The sequence below is a fragment of the Epinephelus fuscoguttatus genome, linkage group LG1 (assembly GCF_011397635.1).
Source record: "Epinephelus fuscoguttatus linkage group LG1, E.fuscoguttatus.final_Chr_v1".
In the NCBI taxonomy this organism is placed as follows: Eukaryota; Metazoa; Chordata; class Actinopteri; order Perciformes; family Serranidae; genus Epinephelus; species Epinephelus fuscoguttatus.
In genome coordinates, this window is record NC_064752.1 from 18,133,171 (window position 1) to 18,156,083 (window position 22,913).

General features: G+C 42.4%; 1 protein-coding gene across 2 annotated transcripts in view; it reads right to left on the bottom strand.

Moving 5' to 3' along the window:
- Window positions 1–22,541, bottom strand: part of tox2 (TOX high mobility group box family member 2) — a 140,445-nt gene extending 117,904 nt beyond the window's left edge. For both annotated transcript variants that reach the window (XM_049587096.1, XM_049587014.1), the window contains exon 1: window positions 21,954–22,541. In XM_049587096.1, the coding sequence (XP_049443053.1) occupies window positions 21,954–22,046 (93 nt within the window). In that variant the 5' untranslated portion in view covers window positions 22,047–22,541. The remainder of the gene's footprint in view (window positions 1–21,953) is intronic.
- Between the last annotated feature and the right edge of the window lie 372 nt (window positions 22,542–22,913).

Below are 22,913 nucleotides of genomic sequence, written 5' to 3' on the forward strand. Positions count from 1 at the left end.
GACATGGAGTAACTGAGAGAATTGAGAAGTAACGTAGAGAGCGCACAAACCACAGATGGCCTAAGCCAGTGGTCATGGATCCAGATTCCTCCTCAGTCATTAGCTCAAGGGTCACACAGTTTAATATATTCAGCATCATATTTGTGTTTGGCCATGTCGCCGAGCTAGTTTGCTGTCTCTGTTAAGTAGCTGTCCATTATTCACTCACTCTACAGCAGGAAACGGCACTTTAAAATAAAAGCTCTGTGCGAGAAATTTGCTGTACTTTAAAATTAAGTGTGTTTACACACTTGACACCTTCACAAGTCACTTATGGTCCATTCAGAATGGACCTGCAACCCACTTTTGGACCACCACCCACCAGTTGGGAACCACTGGCCTAAGCAACAGGGGTTAAAATAAGCACGCTACAGAGCATAATATATGTATATAATGTCATGTCATCACGTTATGTACTCAACGAAACACAAGGACGTGATGATAACGGGACATTACGTACTACATCAGTTCAAATATGTCCATGTCGACTTGGTTTCACACCAACACATTCCCATTCTGATTCCACCTCGACACATATTGGTGTTTAGTCATGGACTTTCCACGTCCAGATACGACTTTAAGGTGCCCTGGGTGCGTTGGTGGTTGACGTTCTAGGACACTGTTTCAAGTTTACAAGAAATTTATCGTTTACATACAGTCTCTTTCAAAATAAACTGACGACGAATTGTCAAATGCTGCAAGTCACTGCCCAGGTGCCAGATTTCAATGACTTCAGAGTAAGACTGGGTTGTTCACAGAGAACACAAACAGCGGTCTCCTGGGTAAAAGTCCTGTGTTTGTTTGACCAATCCACCCACCCCAACCTTGTACTTGAGGACTGTGTTGCTTTTCATTCCACATAGCCTGTCTAACCTAACTATGCTCCCATCATAGCAACAACAGCCACTTGAGGTCGCCGCCTAACAATAAACCTAACTATGGATCCTTATAACCTGCTCATACCAACAACTTGTAGTGTCATTTTTGTGTGGGAGGACAGTCTCATTTTGACAGCTTGAGCACTCTCGTTCTCAACTTTGCTGAAACATTTCATAACCAGCCTGAGTGACAAGTTGAACTCGAATGTACTACTCCACTCACAAGGCCCGAGAGTCCCTGGTACAGAATGTGCAGTTAGAGGATTCAAAGTAAGAGGCCTAAGGAGGCCTGAGGAGGAGAGTGAATGGCAGTTTAATGAAAGCCTGGGGAGACATGATATCACTGACTGGCTCTTTCACTGCAGCTTTCATCCTATTCATACACCAACATGGTTTAAATGCAGGTGGATCGATGCTGGTTAAAAACACTAATGGCACATAAAGGGAGCACGCTTCGCTACTGTGTTTCTTTCTCACCAAGGTCTGATCACTCCAAGACTATTAATGGAATGCAGCTCTCAGTGGAGAATATCCAGCCAGCTACAGGTGAAAAAAGAGAAGCTGCTATGTCTAAATTATAATGGCTACTTTTCTTACAAAAACGGTGGCATTGACATTCCAAATAAAGAGAGTTTTTTCTTCTCATTCATATTTGCAGTAATAAATGTGCTGATATTCATTCTGATGAGTGCGATATTGTGAACCCAAGAAGGCAGACACCTGCGCTTGAATCACACTGTCTATTGTATCGCTCTTTCTTTTTTTCCCTTTACTGGGTACATTTATGAATATCAATATTATTTCCCAGTAGGAGGTAAATGGTATTGAATGGTTGCCAGGCTGCTGGAGGGGAGACTGCTCAGCTGACTAAAAGAGCCATTCTCCATTTTATCTCTCAATCAGTGTGTATTTGTGCATATGTGTGAGTGTGTGTGCCTGAATGCCAGCCTACTGGTGTGTATATGTGCAAAATGCATGTTTCGTTCTGACGAGGAGCAGAACGAGCTGGAGCTTGCTGCACCACTAGGCCATGTGAGAAAAAGTTCACGTGATGCAGGCAAATACAGCCGGTCTTCAGCAGGATGGAAAGACTGTAATCAAACCATAAATCAGAAATCACTGAACTGCCATCCACCCGCCCCCTCTCCCTCTCTCCCTCTCTCTCTTTTTTTTTTTTTTACTACCCTCCTACTCCTCTCTGCAGAGCTCCCTATAGCATGTTATGTTACATACAGCCATGCATAAACTGCTCTGGAAGAGGTGAAAAGCAGATCAATGAAAAATGCATTTTCCCCATATCAAAGGTTTTCGTCATGAGATGCCTGAAATCATATAGTAAAAGAAAAATCCAATACTTTTATTTTCAGAGCAGTGAGCTTTTTCTATAAGCTCTGTTAGAGGGCATGTGTTTTCGACTGTGCATTAAAACCATTTCTATACCTTAAAAAAACTGTGCATGTTCATGTGTTTTTTCGGACTACTCGCAAACACACGCAGCCCACATTTGTCTGGCTGTGACTTTCATAGTGAGCCACCTGGTGTGCTGTAATATCAGGAGAACAGTGGGGTCATTGTGAAGGAGCTGTGTGATATCAAGGAGAGTGACCCATTTAGAGCCCAGCCACAGAGCTGACAAGCCTCTGTTATGTCTAGGACATCTGGAAGGCCGGAGCCGCTCACTCTCCGCTGTACTCCACGTATGAGTCAATCCTTTCCAGGGGGGGGACATCTGACATGGTCACGGATATTTCACACGCTCACCTATAGGACCTATTCAGGGAGGAGGTAGGGCTGTAAAGTGGTGCTGATACTGGCGCGGATCTGTTACAGTACACTGAGAAATCTGGAAGGGATCCAAACAATATCTGAAGCTGTTCTGGTAATCTTGCAGAGATTTTAGAAGGGGGCTGGAATAACGGTGCGGCGGCACTGCTATCTGCTGCTCAGCAGAAGTGCCCCGCAAAGATCAAGTGATCAAGGGGGGAAAAAAAAGTTCTATCTCATTATTCAAATGAGAATTACTTTTTTTTCAGTCGCTGATTCAATCCAGTGATGTTCAAAAGAGGGCCTTGCATATTCTGCAAAAAATAACGGCAGCAGGAGAAACCGACTGCTTCAAGTGAAAGTAAAGAAAAAAGAATTCAAAGAAAAGAAATGTTAACATTCATGTATCATACACAATGCTGTCCAGAACGACTCAGATTTGTCCAATGAAGCCGCAGTGTTGCGCATTATATAAACGAATACATGAATGCATAATGAGGGGCCAAAATGAGCCAAGGAATGCACAGTGAAAAATCCCCCAGGGGAAAGGAAATTATTCAGAATAGACGAGGACACAATTCATAATAATATTGGGAAGGGAAACTTTTTTCTCTTTATTTAAAATCCATTCTTTTAAATGTAAAACCGGAACTACCCTACATGTGTTGAGTGGCTTACTTTAGCAGCAAGATGAGGATTTTAAAGGATCTGTTTATTTTAAACTCAATTCAGAGCATCACTTTCAGATCACAGCCTGAGGTAAGATTGCTGAGGTGACATATAAACAAAACAGAAGCTAACCTAATATATGTACGGTTCAAATGTAAAGCATTTGTGCACTTGTGATTATTCAGTCTAAAAAAAATCATTCAAAAGTCATTTCTCTTCCTGTAGCCCAAACAATAATTCTGTATCATGAGGTAATTCATTTTTGTGTGGAGAGGCAATTGGCTGCAAAGATTGAATCATCGGCCCTTGTTTCATTTTCCATGTAATTAAATCAGCTTCTGAAAAAAAAAAAAAAAAAACGATGTAAGCTGGCGTACGATTTAGGGAAAATTAGCATTTTTAATCACAGTACATTACTTTAATAACTCAATAAATCTGTGGCAGCTGGAGCATCTGAGAATGTTGTCACAGCCACTTAGTTCTGCATTTGCAACTAATACAGGCTGATGAGAATCAGCCCGAGAGAGCGGGAATAAAAAGCGGGTTAGAGAAAGGAGAGAAGAGAAACCCAGCAGAGTGAGACCAAGAAGATGAGGATCCAGGGAGATAGAAATAACAGCATGGCAGGTGAGAAACAAGGGTGAGCAGAACCAGGAAGAAAGAAATATCATCGCAGACGTTGGCACAGAGAGGGGCTCGGCACTTGTCTCACCTCTTCCAGTTATTAACTGTTAATCCCCAATTAGCTCATCCGTCACCTCTGTGTCGTACGCGAAACCTGCTTACCCCTCGCGCTCCTTTGTTACCTGGGTATGTTTGTGCGGCTTAGCGATAGTAGTTACCGAAGACGCTAAACAAAGCCTGAATGACTACGGAAAATCTAATTTAATTGTAAAGGGATGTCAAGAATGCATAAAGTGCACAACAGAGCTGGAGAGTTACCGCAGATTGAAGCTGACATGCTGAGTCCTGACCCCACAGCAGAAGCAGCGCGGTGCCTTTAAAGTGAAGGGAAAAGCTGAAGTGTTATTGTAATGTGAGAAAAGCTGGAAGTGTTGCTGAAAGGTCAAGCACTGGTTCATGGATTACCTCTCCGTATCTACATCTTTGCATATTTTTTTTTCCAACGCTGCTTCACACTCCAAGAGACACCTTTTTGATCCAAACCACAGTGCTTCCACAGACAGAAAGCTGGAAGGTGAACTCTCTAACAACTGGACTGATCATTTGTCCCAACTCTTTTTAAAAAACTCTGCTTACTTGTAGTGCAAAACTAAACATAGTATTAAGTTCACATAAAGAAAGATGGAAGAGGAGGACAGGATGGGTGTAAATAAAGGTGGGCGACATGGCCGGTATATAACACGACACGGTAATTGATCCGTAAATTCAATTAAAGGTCCAGTGTGTCGAGTTTAGGGGCATATATTGGAAGAAATCAAATACAATAAGTATGTTTCCTTTTGTGTACAATCTGAAAATAAGAATTGTTGTGTTTTCATCACCGTAGAATGAGTTGTTTATATCTACACAGCGAGTGGGTCCTCGTCTATGGAGATTGCCATGTTGCACTGCCATGTTTCTACGGTAGCCCAGAATGGACAAACCAAACACTACCTCTAGACAGGGCCATTAAAATTTTCACGTTGCCTGTAGTTGGCAGCCCCTTTGTGACAAGAGCACCAGAAAAGCACTGCTTTATTTAACATCAGACTGCTCTATTTAGTATTTTCATGGGTTTTAGTCACCTGGGGTCTCATTTATAAACATTGCATACACACGAAACGATGCCTGAAGGAGGCGTACGCGTACGCATTTCCCACGCAAAAGTTGTGATCTATAAAACAGACTTGATGGGAGAAACTGTGACCCATGCTTACGAACATTTTGATGACGGAAAATTGGCGAGGTGGAAGCCTGATTGTAGCCATTTTAAACCTTTGTCTGTACATTCATTTTTAGCATGGATCCTATGCATTGTTTTAAAAATGAGACCCCCGGTCTGTTTGTTTTGGAGAGGAAGAGACCTCTGCAGATAATTCAGCCTGCTGTAAAAACCTCTTGAACATCTGGATCTTAAGCTATCAGAAAAGAAAGGTGAGCATAGACTAGCTGGTGCGAGGCAAGCGGGCCATCTCCATCATGCCAGACAGCATCAGAGAAACACTGGTTTGTAATGTCAAACTGCTTTATTCATCTTTTTCACAGGTTTTCATCACCTGGTCTGTTTGTTTTTGGAGAGGAAGAGACCTCTGCAGATAATTCAGCTCCCAGTAAAAACTTCCTGAAGGAATTCTAACCAGGAGAAACTTCAGCAATCTGCGATCCTATCCTCTATAGATGCCACTAAATCCCCCCAAAATCTTATACACTGAACCTTTAAAAAATGGTTTACAATAACCATACTATGCATCATTACATTTAATTATTTTCTTCTTTTATTTGAAACTTCCTTACAAACAAAAAACAACTGTCTCACTTGAGAGAACACTTGAGTTAAAAACAAATTACTCAAAACAGCAAAACAACAAGTCTTTTAAAATGCAAGCTTTAATGTTACTGAGAACAATAATTTCAAGTGTTTGAGGCTTCTGTATTTTAAACTTAAGTCTCATCTGCCCAAATCAAACTCCCTTGTGAGGCAGCTGGATTCACAAGATCACGCGAGAATCCAGCCCTGATTTGCTACCTAGCCTGCCCCAAACAGCTCCCTCAGTAGAAACGGTGTTGTCAAATCTCTACTGGAGGACACATTTCTATCTCGCACAGTAAGTACTATAGGGTCGAGCCAAGTACTCAGATGAAATGAGTATCTGGTAAAGATAATGTACTTCACATAATTACAAGTGTCATCTGAGTGAAATGAGTCAGTATCTGTACTGGTGATGAAGGAAAGTCCTCATCTGGGTAGTTGTGTTTAATCCCCTATTCTTGTTATCAAAAATGATCTGAAACTCAATCATTCTGGTTTGGTCCCACCCATTCACAGTTTAAGCCACACCCACTTCTGCCTCAAACCCCACCCATTCCAAGTACAGATACAGACAGTTTATAGTGTACTTGCTCATTCCTAGTATAGTTGGATGGTTTACATCCTGTCTCCGCCCCATAGTCCATTGTTGTTGTTTTTTTAAGGCTTTTGCTACAGATGAACCTTTAAACCATTTTTCTATTAATTGATAAACAATGAAATATGCTCATAAGAAATTCAAAACCACTTTAAATTGTTTATTTTGTGTCCAAAACCCAAAGATATTCAATTAATGGCATAAAACTGAGACAGCCCTTACATCTGAGAGGCTGACACCTGCAAATGTTTGACCTTTTTTGCTTGATATGTGGCTCAAACTATCAGTCATCAAAATTGTTGGTGATTGTTTTTTAGTTGATTTCAGCTGTAGTTTGCCTGCACGTAACCATGACTTAACCCTTGTGAAACACTCACACAGCTGCTTCTGAACTGCACTGACAAACAGCCTACTGTGTCGTTAAATTGTGGGAACTTGCTGTAGACTGCTGTGTGATCACACTGTGGTAGGAACACCAATGTTTGATGTTGGACGCTGTAATGAAAATAACAGTGAGTGTGAGCAGGTGCATGTGCACAAGTGAAAGTGAGAGTTGGTGTCCTGTCAGCACATGCTCGCCTGGGAGAGCGGACTCCTGCTTTGGTTTGTGTGCATGTGTCAGTGCTAACGTGTGGTATGCATCTATTGCTTTTATTTTATTTTATTTTATTTCTCAAGTTTGCAGAATTGCTCATCGGGCCTTTCTCTGCCAGATAAAGCTCTATCTCTCCATCTCCTCTTCCTCTCTGTCAGATGTTTGTTTTCTAGTTCCTTGCACAAGTACAGGGCTGTAGTAGTAGAAACCTACATCATTTTGCAGCTTAACAGCGTATCCCTACGTCGAGGTTCACACACACACATACTCACATCTTTTCACATCAAAGTATCTGGCAAGGCACACACACGGAAGACAACATAAAAAAATCCTACGCCTTATTGAGATATGATTTTACATTTGACATAGGCAGGAGAGGCACATGAAAGCATTATGGCACACAATCAATGCCCTGAAGGTGAATTGGCATGCGTCTGTGCCCGTCCGCTCTATCTTCGCAGCTCCATTGAGGAGACTGAGGAGCCTTGTTTCCACTGATACACAGCTTTTTGATTCACTTAGCAGGCTTTGTCATGTGCATGTTTGGATTAAGCCTCCGACTAAAAATCAACCGTGCAGCGTAAGCGCGCACGCGCACCCTGCAGCAGCCGCAAACCCGCAAACAGCCATTAGCAGGATAATGTTAGGCCTCGCTAATTAGCTCATCATCTCAACACCTCTCCCCCTCGCCACGTGGATCTGGTTTCAAAGTACGCTTTCCAAAAGTGTCATGGGTGTAATGAAAGCATTACAGCGTTGGACATACAAGTATATTCCCTTGTGCTCTCTGGGGACGAGAGGCGACATACAGGACTTGTAGTTTCCTCTATCGACTGTGTGACTAACACTAAAATAGCACCCGAAGAGGCTAAGTTGATTTGACAGGACACGTACAAGGAAAAGCTATTATAACGCCATGCCAGACTGATTTTGTAAGAGCGGCTCGGCTGGGCAGCTCGATCCATTTGCAGATCAGGAAGCAGTGGATCAGAGGCAGCTGGATTTTTTTTTTTTTTTATAATACTCCACAACAAACACACAACAACCTAACAGCTCACATTTATGGTTCTGAATTTATCGGCTGGTTCCTCTTTCCTCTTCTCTCTCTCTCCATTTCCCTCGAAATACAATTGTCAGGGCGTTTTCACACTGTTGTGACTGGTCAGAAATTGCTGTTATTATTCAGCCTTAAAAAAATGCTCGAAATGAAACCATGGAAGTTCTGTTGAATGCAAACAGTACAGTGGCAAAAAAAAATCTCTAACACAAATCTGAGAACATTTGTTTTCCCTTTTGTGGTTCATACTTCTCTGAGGTCAATCGAAGAAGAGGAAGATCACTTTGTACTTAGTGAGTGCCAAAACAACCTCAAATGTCAATTACTGTTGGTCTTTACACAGCTAAAAGGAAGGAAGTGATAACACAGTCGGTTTTTCCTTACACTATCTTTTCATCTATTAGTCATTTTGGATGATAATTCATTTCTTTGTTAAAACGCTGACTTTTTCAGGCCTGTAACAGTTTTATCTACCGTGTAACAGATATCTAATGTCAACTAAACTGTGGGCTGATTCCTTCTTAAAGGGACAGTACACCCCAAAATCAACAATACATATTTCCCGCTTACACGTAGAGCTGTTTGTCAGTCTAGATTGATTTGGTATGAGTTGCAGAGGGTTGGAGATATCAGCTGTAGAGATGTCTGCCTTCTCTTGAATATAATGGAACTAGATGGCACTCAGCTTGTGGTGCTCAAACCACAAAAAAGTATGTTTGTAAAACTCAACAGCAATGTCTCCTTTCAGAACTCATGACCTAGTTACGCAAGATAATCCGCAGACCTTGTTGTGAGCAGTTTCAGGTAGGAACTATTTTCTTTCTACCAAACTACACCCACCACGGCACAAAAAGAAGTGTGTATCTAATCACTGACAAGAGGCACTAGATGTTAAAGTTTTCTCTTTGGTTGAGGGTGAGCTAGCAGTAGATGCACGCTTCCTTCTGCACAGTGTTTCATGCAGGAACCATTTTCTTTCTACCAAACTACACCTGCCAACTGTATCACGTTGCAGAAGGAAGCATGCATCTACTTTTGGATGAGAGGCTAGTGCTCGTGACAGCGCAAGTTCGGTAGACAGAAAATAGTTCCTGCAGAAGGACGTGTGCATCAATGCTAGCTCAGATAGCACCACTGGGCTAGCTAATGTTACAGCCCAGCCAAGGAGGATACCATTAACATTTAATGCCTCTCATCCATGAGTAGATGCACACGATTGGAGGGTGTAGTTCAGCAGCAAGAAGATAGTTCCTACATGAAACTGCTCACAAGAAGGGTGTGGATTATCTTGAGTAACTGGATCATGATTTCTTAAAAAGAGACATTGCTGTTCAGTTTTTCAGATGTATTATTTGTGTGCCATCTAGGTCAGTTATATTCAAGAGAAGACAGACATCTCTACGGCCGACAAGTCCAACAATCAGCAACTCACACCAAAACAGTTTAGACTGATAGATAGCACTATAGGTAAAAAGGAAAATAATGTATGTATTTCTGAGGTGAACTGTGCTTTTAAAATCCTGCTAAGTGTATGAAAAAAAAAAACATTTGCAGACTTTTAGTTACCACTGCAGATTTACATCTTTGTCTGCACTTTCTGCAGCAGCCTCAATGAGACTTTCACCTTCTAATGTTTATTTTCTTGTCTCTGTCTTTCTGTATAATTCAGAGGGCCATTACTTTCAAATTAGAGTGGTAGGTAAAGTCTGTTACTTGTCTCAGTATGCACTGGTTACTTTGTGCTGCTGAGGAGCTGGTGAAAGATTCACACAATCTATATGGTAAACAGCGGTCTTGTACAGTTTCATATGTAGCCTGAGACCAACAACTGGGGTTTACATGTGACTATATATAAACATTATTACAAAGTCTGTCTCTGCACCGTGGCCTCGTGGTTTCTGATATGGCACAGCCAGTGAAATGGCGGAGAAGCCAATTTACAGTTTATAACTCAACCACACATCAATAATAGAAAAAAAATAGATTACAGTAAATCCATGGTTCAAAAGCTGCATACCTTTGAAATGTCAAAGGGGAAACCACAATGGATAACTCATCTCAAAACTCATTTCAACTGCACAGTGCAAGCTGTATTACAAATATTCAACAGCCTACTGTTCCCTCCAGGTATTTTTCAGCAAAACACTCTATACATTTTCATTTGAGATGAGAAAAAAAGGAATGCATTTTTTCACTGGCAAGCAGCCAAACCAATTTAATTACATTCCAAATGGGCGCAATCTCCACATAGCAACCAGCCCGTGTTGTATTTCTCAAACTTCAACAACCTCCTTGACTTTCCCGGAGTAATTGAAATCTTCCACTCTTCCACCCTCGTCATTGTGCGGGGCTGCAGAAAGTACAACAAACCAAACCTGAAGGAACAAGAAGATCTGGCTCTCAGAGTGAGCAGCTTTAGCCAATTTGTAACTTCATCAGCACGTCTTGATACAGTTTCTCTGAAGTCAATTAAAAGAATATTAGGTGGTGTGTATCTAGAAAAGAACTGACGCCTTCCTCCTGCCAAGAAGCTGGTGATTACCCGTGACTAGTGTCAGCAGAATCCTGTCAAAGTCTGATGAGAGGTCACCGCTTTTCATTTTGGATTCATTCTTCTAGCCTCGAGCCACGTCCAAAAACAAAAAACACAGAAACAATTCTTTTGATGTGAAAATATTCATTCGATACATATCTGAATGCGCTGCCTCTGCATCTGAAAGATATCAAAACTTTGCAAACAACAGTCTCCGGTGCCAAGAGGTAACGTTTCAGTACAAACAAGCCGAACTGCGGTAATTAAGAACACAGCTCCGGATAACATGGCATTTTGGAAATAAATAAATGTTTTGCATTTTAAAATGTTTCTTACAATTTGCTCCGCCATTTCCATCACTGCAGAGATGATGAATACATTTTCAATTAGTGTTTCAGTGCTTGATAAAACATCAAAAGATCCTTTAAAAGAGCTTACTGCCAAACCGTTTAAAGTGTCTCAGGCTTCTTTTTTTTTTTACTGCAAAGACAAACTATAATCTCAGAGAGGTCCTCCCATCTACCCGGTGGGTAATTATAGGATGGCAGGCAAATAAATCATCCATCAAGAATGGCAGTAGCGTGGACTTCTGCGTACACTCCAACCCAGAATGAGGTCCTGAGGTGACCAAAGTACCGGCACGGTATCAGTCACACGATGTTTGCTTCAGGAAATCCTAATAACTGACTGTGATGTTCAACGCCTACAAAAAAAAGGTAATCTTCCTGTCTAGAATAAAAAGAGGAAAAATAAATAAATGCTTTAAAATGTGAGATCTTTTAAGCAATTATCCCGCTATTTATGTATACATACCCACACCTCTGCCTCTCTCTTTCCCCCTCTGTCACTGAATCTGTCTGAGAGCCCAGCCACATGCCAGTGCCTTTGTGTCAAAGATTAAGTGAAACCAGGAGTGCCAGCAATGCTGTGTTTGCACAATGAACACACTCGCTTTCAGCTGCACCAACACATCACATACCAATCAATGTACAGGGGCCTAAAACAGACCTGAAGCAGATACCGTAGATCCGTAAGCAACATACAGAGGGTACAAAAGTCACAGTTACTGAAAAGCTAACAGCAGTATTAATACACATTGTTGAGGCATCACTCTGCCTTTGTGTTGACGTGAAGAGTTGTAGGACGGCAACACCAAACTAGATTCAGCACTGATAGGCAACAGGAACGCAACTGCATCTACATTTAAGTACAGGGTGCAGCTCCTATAAGATTAAGTGCTCTTATTTGACGCTGTTATCTTGGGGACGCAAAAACTGACTATCAACACACAGCGAATGGAATTCCTGGAAAGCAAAGCAAAGCTACAATGAAAATATTATGAACAAAAGCCCAAAAGTGCCAGAGGTGGTTTACTAGACTGAGGCAAAAAAGGGGCCTGGGGGGACTGTGGGTTTGAAGTGATAGGGAGGGGAGTCACACACACACACACACACACACATATGAACACACACTCTTGGCTCAGAGCAGCTCAGAGACAAACGGCACACGGCAGAGGACCAATCCTCAGTGGCCTACCAGGCTAACTAACTTCCTGTGCAACTCTGAAGTGACTCAACCATGATCTATTGACATTTCACGCATCCCAAGTGGCACAAGTTTCAGAAGTTTTTATTTTAGAAACAGGGTGCTTTCAGTGTCTACAATTAGCTAGGCTTCATTGTTAATAATGTCACCCTGCGATGAGGTTATTCACACATGTGACATTTTTTTTCTTGTGTCTAGAGCAGGGCTTTTAAAGTCAGCGTGATAATTAAGGAAGGAAACAACTGGATGTGTGAACCCCGAAAAGTTTCAGAAAGAAAACTAATACACACTTCCTAACCAGTGATATGATCACACTCACAGTTTATTAAATGTGTTGCACTGCTAATACTAAAACATTTATACTACAAAGTAAAGTAATCACTACAGCAGCGCGTCAGGCCAATAGCATTTCTGTGGTCTGTGCGCTCACACATGTACGCTTGTGTTTATTTATGCTATGCAAGTGCGGACATGCTTGCATGTGCATGTACGAGTGTGTGTGTCTACCTGTGAGAGAGTGCATGTCTCTGAGTGTACTCAGTGGGCCCGTTGGTCTCTGAGTGTGGGCCTGAACCAGCCATCTCCAGTTCTGTTTGCACAGGACATGCCTCAGGAAGCTAAGACAACTGTTCATGTTTGCCCACGTTGCGAACCCCTCTTAATACACCCCCAACAGCTGCATTCTTAGACGCTGCGGACGCTATGTTTATCAGTATTTCTATACATTTATCCTACAGAATCTGTTGGATCATCCTCGCTGACCTTCTCTGAGGAAACGCCCATCAGGAGTGGAGCCAGGGGATTGAAATGCCAGCAAATAAACCGCACGCCATGTTGCAAATCTGACAGGCAAATTCCCGGCGCTTCTCATTTAATCTAAAACTTTATAACCTGTGACTGGATCAGCTGTCAGTCCACCATTTATTACAACAAACCCTTCATACAACAACGACTGAGTCAACAGCGGGAGTGATGAAAGACGTGTCCCACAAAATTTCCAGTCAGACATTCTGATGGGTGATTTGGTGCCTTGGGACCTTGCCTTGCGACATAAAGAGAACATATAATGCTCATTTTCAAGTTCACATTTGTATTTTGCTTTGGGTTTCTATGAGAGCATGTCAACAAGCTTTGATGGTCAAAAAACACTTTATTTTCCTTATACTGTCTGTGCTGGAACACCTGTATTCACCCTCTGTCTGAAACGCTCCATTTTAGCACCTGTCTCTTTAAGATCCCCTCCTGAAAGAGCCCAGTCTGCTCTGATTGGTCAGCATTTCTGGGGGCACCTCTGCACCATTATGCAACCAGAGAACGCCTGTCACAGAGTACAGTGTCACTTTCTACTGTGAAAAATCACCAATAAAAGCCGCTAAACCAAAACATTAGCAACCAAGATTACATGTTTCCCTGGTGTTAGCATGTAGCTACATGTAGCAGTGTGGGCTACGTTAGTGGCTCCCAACTGGTGTGTTGTGGGTCCATTCTGAACAGACCACAAGTAACTCACGAACATGTCATGTTGGAAAAACACACTTTATTTTTGAAGTACAACAAATTTACGGCACCAGATGTTATTTTTAAGTGCCATTTCCTGCTGTAGAGTGAGTGAATAACAGACAGCTACTTAACAGATTCTGCAAACTAGCTTGACGACATGGACAAACACAAGTATAATGCTGGTTATATTAAACTTTGTGGACCTTTAACTAATGACTATGGAGGAATCTGGACCCTGTGGCTGGACCAGTTGGGAACCACTGGGCTAAGTAATGTAAACAGTAGCGTGCCTGGAGCAGACAACAATATGAAGAAATCTGTCACAAGATGATGTCAGCCTGTAGCCAGGGTAGGACTGAGATTCCTACAAGCTGAGTAGTCACTTTGTATTTTTTCCTCAATCAGTGTACTTCTGGGGATGTTTCGGTGCCCAAACGTAGCTACAGAGTGAGCACTTTTTCACGCTTAATCTGATACAGTCTCTGACAAATAATGTTGTTGCAAACTTCGAATCTGTCATAACTGTAGTTAGCATGCGTTAGCTCAGAGGGCTAATTTCATTTGTTACTATATTACATGAACGTTGCTGTCCCCCTGCCGCCAAACCCTGTTCAAGCTCTTAAACTGTAAACAGAAAAAAGTGAATGAAAAGTCGAATATTCATATTGAACTGCCAAATCCAATTCCACTCGCATAATTCTGAGTCATGTACAGCCTTAAAACAGAGTATTCAGAACAGTCTGAAGCCTGAGGTCGTTGCTCACAGTGCTTTATTTAACTGACTACCACCTTTAATATGAATATCTGACACTGCAACATTATATATATATATGACATAAAAACAAGTAAATAAAAGCCTAATAATTCCCCTATAAGGTTGATTGAAAAACTGTCCCTCCCAACCCTGAGATCCAAGGTAGATCTTATCTTCCAAGTCCGCAACTTGTCAAAACGTCCCCACTCTGATCTGTCAACATGCCCAAAACTCCCCCTCACCCCCCCTTTCCTTCACTCCTTCCTCTCCTTAGTGTTTCATTTCCTGCTAATAGACGAACCGACAGTCTCATACCTTTTCACGTAGAGCCTTAACTTAAGAAAAAAAAAAAAAAAATTATTAAAGTACCAAAACATAGGCTGTAATGCACCATTCCCAGAGAGGTGAAATAAAAAAAAACAAATTGTTGGGTGAACTGTGAGATCTTTGCCGAGCAGCGAGTGTGAAAGTCAGACATGATGAGCTCCGTCTGTGCTTATGTGAAATGTTGATACGGTTTTCTCATACAATGATTACGCTAATTTATGTACCAAAGCCTGCTTTACACAAATCTGCCAAGGCCAATAACTGCGCTCATAATCTCCAGCATCTAGAATAATCACTTTGTGGTCTATTTGTTTATGAATGAAATGAAGCAATTATCCTAATGAAGATCAGCTTTCTTGCTCGGGGAATTGCTGCGTTTCGACACACTGAAAATGTTTTGTGTTTGTTGCATCCGCTCTGGCTGTTGCCAACACCTTAACCGTAAAACAATAGGAACACCAAAATTGTCAGTGTATGATAATTAAGGACACGCGGTTCACAGCAGGGATGCTGAAACTGTTGCAAAGACAACCGAGCTGCGCACTTCCTGACCCACAGTCTAAACCGCATGCATGTGGATGATGCTAAATGTCAGCATCAACAGTAAGTTTGGCTGTTGCCCTTGGTGAACCAAAAGATATACAGTTACATAACAGAAGGTCACAGCAGTTGGAGTGGTAATATTGACTTTGGCTTATTGTTAAAATAATAAAAAAAAACCCAAACAGAGCCTTCTATGCAACAACTGATTTAGTATATTTACCATACTTATCTCTATTGACGCCTGTTACACTGTATTTTTTTTTTTTTTTTTGCCCTTATACTATACAGAAATATCAAGGCCACGTTCTGTAGATATCAAAGGGAAACATTACTGAAAGGGTTGTATTATTTCCTATTTGTGCGCCAATAGAAAGAAAATGAATGTGCTTTGAAATGCGACTGTAGCACAGTGAAATTCTCCCGTTTCCCTCCTCATCAGCGTGCAGAGCGCCGAGCAGAGCACAGAAATGGTTAAATAAATCACACGAAGCAGATGTCTCTCTCCTTCTCTCTCTCTCTCTCTCTGTCTCTCTCTCACACACACACACACACACACACACACATTCATTAGTGAAATCCATCAATCAGCATTTCATGCAGTTTGGGTTTGAACCACACCAAATGCACTAAAACAATAAACGTCTGTCTTTCAAGTCGCTATCTGGACTGGAACACATCTGGTGGCAAGGCTCATTTTGGTTTCCACATCGTTGAATGACATTACAGACTCAAGGGCGAACTGAAAAATAAAGCACCCCGAAAAATCTCTCTCCATTTTCACTCCATCTACAGCCCTTTCTCTCTCTTTACACACACACACCCCAAATCTACTCCCCCCTCTCCGTGCACAAACCAGCTAACCTCTCAAATGCTACTCCACCACCCCATCCCCCAACCAATCAAGAACTGAATATAAAACAGCACAAGGAAACTGGGTGGTGGTGGAGGGTGGGGGGCGAGACAGACAGGCTAGGCTATTGCTACCGAGGAACCAGTGGCCTTCTGAGGTGAAGACAATTTAAAGTGGCACACTGGACTCCTTCACACAAGTCGAGGGGCTGAAACGCACACCCGACGTGCAGCCGAGGAGCCGGGAGTCAAGCCTGACTGTAGTATTTGGGTTTCAAGGGGCAGCCACGATAATTAGGGTTAATGCGATTTAATGAGGTGCGCCAGTCGCTTTGATTCCCGTCCGACGTCAAAACTGAAATTACTTTGACACCCTGTGATGTGACTGTGTTTCTCACTGCGTTACAGTTTGCCACACGTGTCACCGAGCCTGAAAACTACTCCTATCAGTCTCGCCCCAAAAGCAGTCTGGTGGTTTCTTATAATAAACCGGCTCTGCGGCTGATAGATTACGATGTGATAGCTGCGCAGAAATGATTTGGATAGCGGTAGTATATCACAAAAGTACATCGGGGGAGAGTTTTTAAAAATGCACTGTCATGACTGAATACTTGGCAGCTAATACAATCAATCATCGACATAAATAGCCTGTTTCTATGGACCTAGGTGATTAAGTAGCTAACCAGGCAGGATAAACTATACTATCTATTTTCAGCCATACATGACTTATGACCCTCTTAACACCTCTAGTAGCTCTGAGTCATGTCTGGTCGAGATTATAAAGTACAGAGCTGAGCAACGGGAGTGCTGCGGAGTCTGGTTGAGGCTTTGTCACCTTCACTATTCTGTAGGTTAAACTGAAGTCCAGGGTGGTAAATCCCCGTTGTGGACACTACCGTATCCTCTTGCCTCTTCTCTAAACAGTCGATTGTCGTCCTCAGATACCCCAGGAAATCCTACGCAGGTGTAGCTGAAGAATAGAAACTACAGTGTCATTGATGTGGTGGCACCTATGTGGGGATTTCTCCTATGTTGGTGAATAAACATAAACAGATTACAAGGGAGGTGTGCACTGTGCAGCAATCCACATTTTATCCATCTGATTCTATTTAAAAAAATGCACTCATACTGTATTCAGCTGTCTGTGGTTTTAAACAAGTGATCAAAAACAGAAAGTCGTAAATAGTGCACTCCTCTCCTACTGTAATAGTCTGCGCGCAGAGCACAATCTAAGCCCGACTGCTCCAGAGAATAACACTGTAGCTACTTATCATTAACTCAAAGACACAATCAGCCCCAGGCAATCCGGCTTCCCTCCATAACCTTTTGACATTGCTGCTGGGAAGGTAAATGAAAGAAGAAGTTAGACACAGAGAGGGGGGGGGGACAGAAAGACTTGATTATGAATAGTGCCAGGAAGTGGTTTGACACAAAAAAACTTCACAAAGTAAGGGTTTTTTATACACAAAAAATAAATAATAATGTTCATTCCACGACTCCATTTTATGTTATCTGCTATTTGCTCTGAGTTAAACTGGCTGGAACTGCATTAAAACAATAAACTGGCCACTTTGAGTATTCCCAGTTCCAGCAGCTTTAGCCTGCGTTTTCCCCCTCTGGTGTGCATTAGAGCCACGCATGGGTTAACATTTTCCCAGTGAGAACGGTCGGGATATTGCAAGTCGGACTGGCCAGTCAGCAGAATGTTATGAATGGGCACAATGAAAAACCCCAAGTCCACGCTGTCGACCCAAGAATGCTTGCCTCCATGTAATTAACTTTTCTCTGTGTACAGAATGAGGTACTGCTGGAATAACTCTTTACTTTTTCTCTCTTTTTTTCCTGTTTCTATTACGGTCATGTTTTGAAGAGATGGGGAGGAAAAAAAACACATTCTGAGAATTCAACATGGAAAATATTTTCGCCTGTCCATACTTTGAAGTATCCCATGACTAATACAGTGATTTGGATAGCGGTGGAAATGGAGCGGACCACTTGAAAAGGGGGTTGGTACGTGCTCGGCAAAAAGCTGGCCTTGTTGCTCTTTAGGTGGACAAATGTCAGCTGCTTGTTACTCGCACTCGCATGAAGATGTACAATGAGGCATTGCAAAGTGTAACACGTGGGAAAACGCGGATCAATGTACAAATGAGGAGGGTTATCTTGTTAAACATGCTTCATACATCTCGCCTCAAGGTATAATAGCAATTAGGTATGCACCGCGCACGCATACAGTCAAACACAGTAATGCTTTGATTGAGATATCACTTCTTATGCTGCACAAACTGTGCATCAATAGAGTGTTTGCTCCGCACTGCGGTGAAAACGGCCTCAGCATATATAAATAACGTACAGTAACTTGGAACAGGCTGCAACTATGTAAAGAATAACATCTGCAAACCATTGGATTATAAAGCTACAGAATAACTACAGTATAATTACTTGAGAGCCTCTCTCTTGGGCACCGTGTTGTTAGAGGGAAGAGGGATGAGGAGAAAGTGGAACAGCTACAGTAATCTATCCAACTTCATTTCACCGGAGTGATTCTGCCTGGGGGTATGCACAAGTCATAATGCATTTGACAAATAGTCTCTCGCTAAAACAGGCATTTGCGAAGAAGTGGCCTTCAGCGCTGGTATACACAGCTGAGTGTACGCTGAACAAACAAGCCTCCCACTCAGCGAGGAAAGATACAGAGAGGCTTCAAAAAGATTAGGAGAAATCTTGGGCGAAAAAAAAAAAAAAGTAAAGATGACTCACGGTGATTGTGCAAGTGCAGGACAATGCAAGTTGGATGGAGTTGAGAAGAGCAACAGAGCCGTGGGGTTCATAGCAAACAAAAAAATAAAAAACAACAAATCGATGCTTCTCTCATGTGTTGTTCTTTGCATTGTTCCGAAATGTGGATGCACAGGTTGTTTTATCAAGGAATTTACAATGAAATGTAGAAAGGCACAATGGCATTTTTGTCTTACATAATCTCCTCATTTGGGTTTGAAATCAAAGCATAAAGCACGTTAGACATCTTTTAATTCACGCTGTATTTTGTTGATGTTTCCTGTGTAATTGTGGGAAAACCGTTGCCTAAAATTCAAAGGTCAAGTGCATTCATGGATAGGTGGTATTGACGCATCCTGTCAGTGCGATCCATATTCCTGGCAGCCATCAATCAATCATCACGCTGAATGTGGACGATCACTTCAAATCAGTTTCAGCTTACACATTCTTTACGTTCCTCGGTTATTAACCCCTTCAGGTATTCTACTCAGCCTCTATTTGGATCCCCATTAGCTGCCACTAAGGTAGCAGCTACTCTATATGCACACACACATACACATACACATACACAAAGTCATACTCACAGAGCCTAGTCACTGTCAGAAATAGATGTGTCTGACTTTACACGCTAGAACAGGAAGGGCTGGCCTTTTATATACGGACTGTCCCACTTAGCATTATGCTCACTTCCTGGTTGCTGTGTATGATACTGTACAGTAATGCACAATCACATCAGTGAGTTTCACACTCGCCACATATATATTCTGTGTGTTTTAAGTGTAAATGATGTTGAATCAGCACCTTCTGTTGGAGGCCTCACTCAGAGGGTTTAAGACTTTGGAGCCTCAACAATGCAAAAATCTGTCACTTACAATCATCTTTTCAATTTCCTGTTAAACATTCTGCCAAGAGACATTAAAACCATGCGTGCAGTGACTCCAGTATAGCTGTGAAATGCAAGAAATATCTTTTTTGAATCATGATTGCAAGCTTCCCAGCTAACACCTGCTCACACAGAGCTACTCCAGGGGGTCAGCTCCATCCCGCCATAAAGGATGAACTATCGCCAGAACGTCACATGAAGCTCCTGTATCATTATTCAACAGTTATGTGTAGTAGCGGCGGCGCAGCGCAGATAATGTGTCACTTTACATCTTAGTCACAGCTGTTACTTCAGTAATGACAATGTTATACGATTCTGCCCTTGAAACCCAAACCTGCTTCGTAGCAGGCCAGCAACCCCTACGCTCGCTGAATCATGACAGCTAGTGAAGTTCATTGTGTTAACGCTACAAGACCTGAGAGCCAGGTCTCATTGTGATCTTAAATATACATCCGCAGCAGCTACTGTGTGTGTGCATATATGTGTGTGTGCCATACCCAACCCTTTAGCCAGCCCTAACTTTATTAACAGGCTAATTTAAGGTACGGTTTACGCTTAAATACAGCCCTAGGCTCAGTTTATGTTGGAGTTACAGGGCTGATGTTTGCACTGTAGGTTAGTGGCTGAGGAATGACTGTAGTCTCATGTATCGTAACTCAAACCCCTCTGCAAGTGAGTGTGAGTGTCTGTGTGTGTTGTCCATGTGTACATGCAGGTGACCGTGTGTATGGACAGGGGAGATTAACAATTCAAATATTGTACCGTGCTATAATGTTTCACTTTGTCATCAGCAAATGTTAACTGCCTGCTGGCTTCCTTCCAGCTGCAAAGGCAAGCAGACCTATTTGAATGGCTGCGGGTATAATGCCTTCTTCAAGCTCTGCCAAATGTTTACACAAGTTTTACCCTGACCACATTAACAATAGAAAAAACTAGCCTTGTTGCTTGTGACTTGTAATCTTGGACTATGTGGCAGGCCCGTACATTTGTCTAAATGCAAAACCTTTTATCAGTAAGGCAGATAGCCAGCAGCACATGGAGAGAGCGGAGCAGTGGAAAAGTCTCTTTACAGTAGGCCCCATGACATTCAACACAATATCAATAACTGCACAATTCAACAAACATGACAGTATTTAGCCATCCAAAAAGGTCTGATGCAAACTGATTTTGTGCCACTTTCCCTTAAATTAAAGATTGTTAGTGATCAATATTTAATGGCACCTATTCCCACATCAATCCACCAGTAAAAACATGACGCTGTAATAATATTGGGTACAATTCCGTGCGTAAAAACGCATGAGCATGTTCATATTAACACCAAAACTGGTAAATAAATTCCAATATTTGGTGCTTTAGACTTTCAAACAACATCATAGCTTCCATTAAAGGTTGCTGATTAATAATTAATTCCCAAAAAGTTACTGTGTGCGTACTGGTGCTATGCGCAAAAAGGTGTTCACTAAAATGCGACTATGGCAACACTTTAATCCAGATAAATGCAATTTAATATGCGCACTGACCAAGCTGCACAACATATAGGCTACCTTACAGCATCACAAATAGCCCCGATCCATAACGTGCTGTCACTATCACATTTAGACGCAATCTTGATAGTTGTTTATTGGACTAATTGTGCACTGCCCCATGTGGGGACCTGTGCGGAGCAGATAAGATAGCGTGTTTCCGCAGTTGGGTCGGCATTGTTTAAATGACACAGGGAACATTTTGCAGGTTTGCATTCAGTTTTAAAAGGAGAGGGAAAAAAAGGCACATATTTAATTTGTGAGCAGTGCGCTGGAGCTGGAGCAGGAGGTGCGCTCCAACTCACAGGACAGCTACAGTATCCAACGCACCCACAGTTTATCCACATGAACAAATAAACAGATTGCAATTAAAGGAAAAAAAAAACAGGCGTGCACGAGCTCAGAACAGGTGTCACGTGTGCTCTTGTGCAGAGTTGAACTGCACATCAGATACACAACAAAGTTCACGTCAAGCTTAATTCATCCCAAGGGAGCTAAAAGTGCAGCCCTTGCCACTAATGCTCTTCCTACACATTGCGCCTGGTCATATACATGGCCCCATGTGTGTGTGCAACGGACTTGTGCGCGCGTGCATCAACACACCAGTGCTGCAGACTATAAAGCCCGTAAAGTGGAGATAATTGTTACCTTGTTGGAGTGGTAATAGTCCAAACCGGAGTCAGTCGGTAACGTACATGAACCCACGCTTGAAGGGGGAGCTGGATAAAATCTGACGTCCATCTCAGAGTCCGCAAGACTGACGGCATGAAAGCGTAGCTCCAAAAAACCTGTGCGACTTCTCTCTCTCTCTTTCTCTCTCTCTCTCTCTGTCTGTGTCGCTCTCCTGTACACACTCCCTCTCTTTTTTCTCCTGTGTATTAAACCGAACAAAAAGTAGTGTTGGAGGAAGAAGAAGAGGAGTCTCTCCACATCCGTCCTACACTTTACTCAAGCACTATCTGGGCATTCAGCGCGGTGATGCTCTCATATAACATCCCTATAAAGTTCACTTGGAGAAACAGAGGGAGGCTGCCCGTCTCTCTGATCACAAGAAATTAAAAAACCGGTCAATGAAGTTGTTAGTAAGCGAGCCGAGCCGAGCCGAGCTGCAGGTAAAAGATGCAGAATGGATCTTGTCGACGGTTTCTCGCTCCCGACACCAAAAAAACGTCCGTGCTCCGTTCCTGGTTTCCAGACGCGCTGTAGCTTTGTCATGTGGGAGCGCTCGGATACATCCATGAGTTACCCGGCCACAGCGGCTGCTAGGCTGCGACCTCTACCGGTCAGAGGAGGAACAGGCGGAGAGGAGAGTCAGCGGGGCTGGGAGGATTGGCATTGGGGGGGGTCACATGTAGTCGTTTTGAAACAAACCGGACTCAGTCCTCTTAAAGTGGAACCAAAAGTGGACCAACATAAAAGGGACTCAGTTTCCTTTTGTGTTCACACTGTCAGTTCATTTGAAAGGTCAACGCCAGCTCTGATGGGGCCTCAGTCCTCTCTCTGTTCACACTATAGCCTGTATAGGTTTGTTTTCACTTTGAGGTAACACTGCAGTGCGGTTATAAAGCCCCTCACTGTCAGATGAACCTTAGTGTTTCTGTGCTGTAG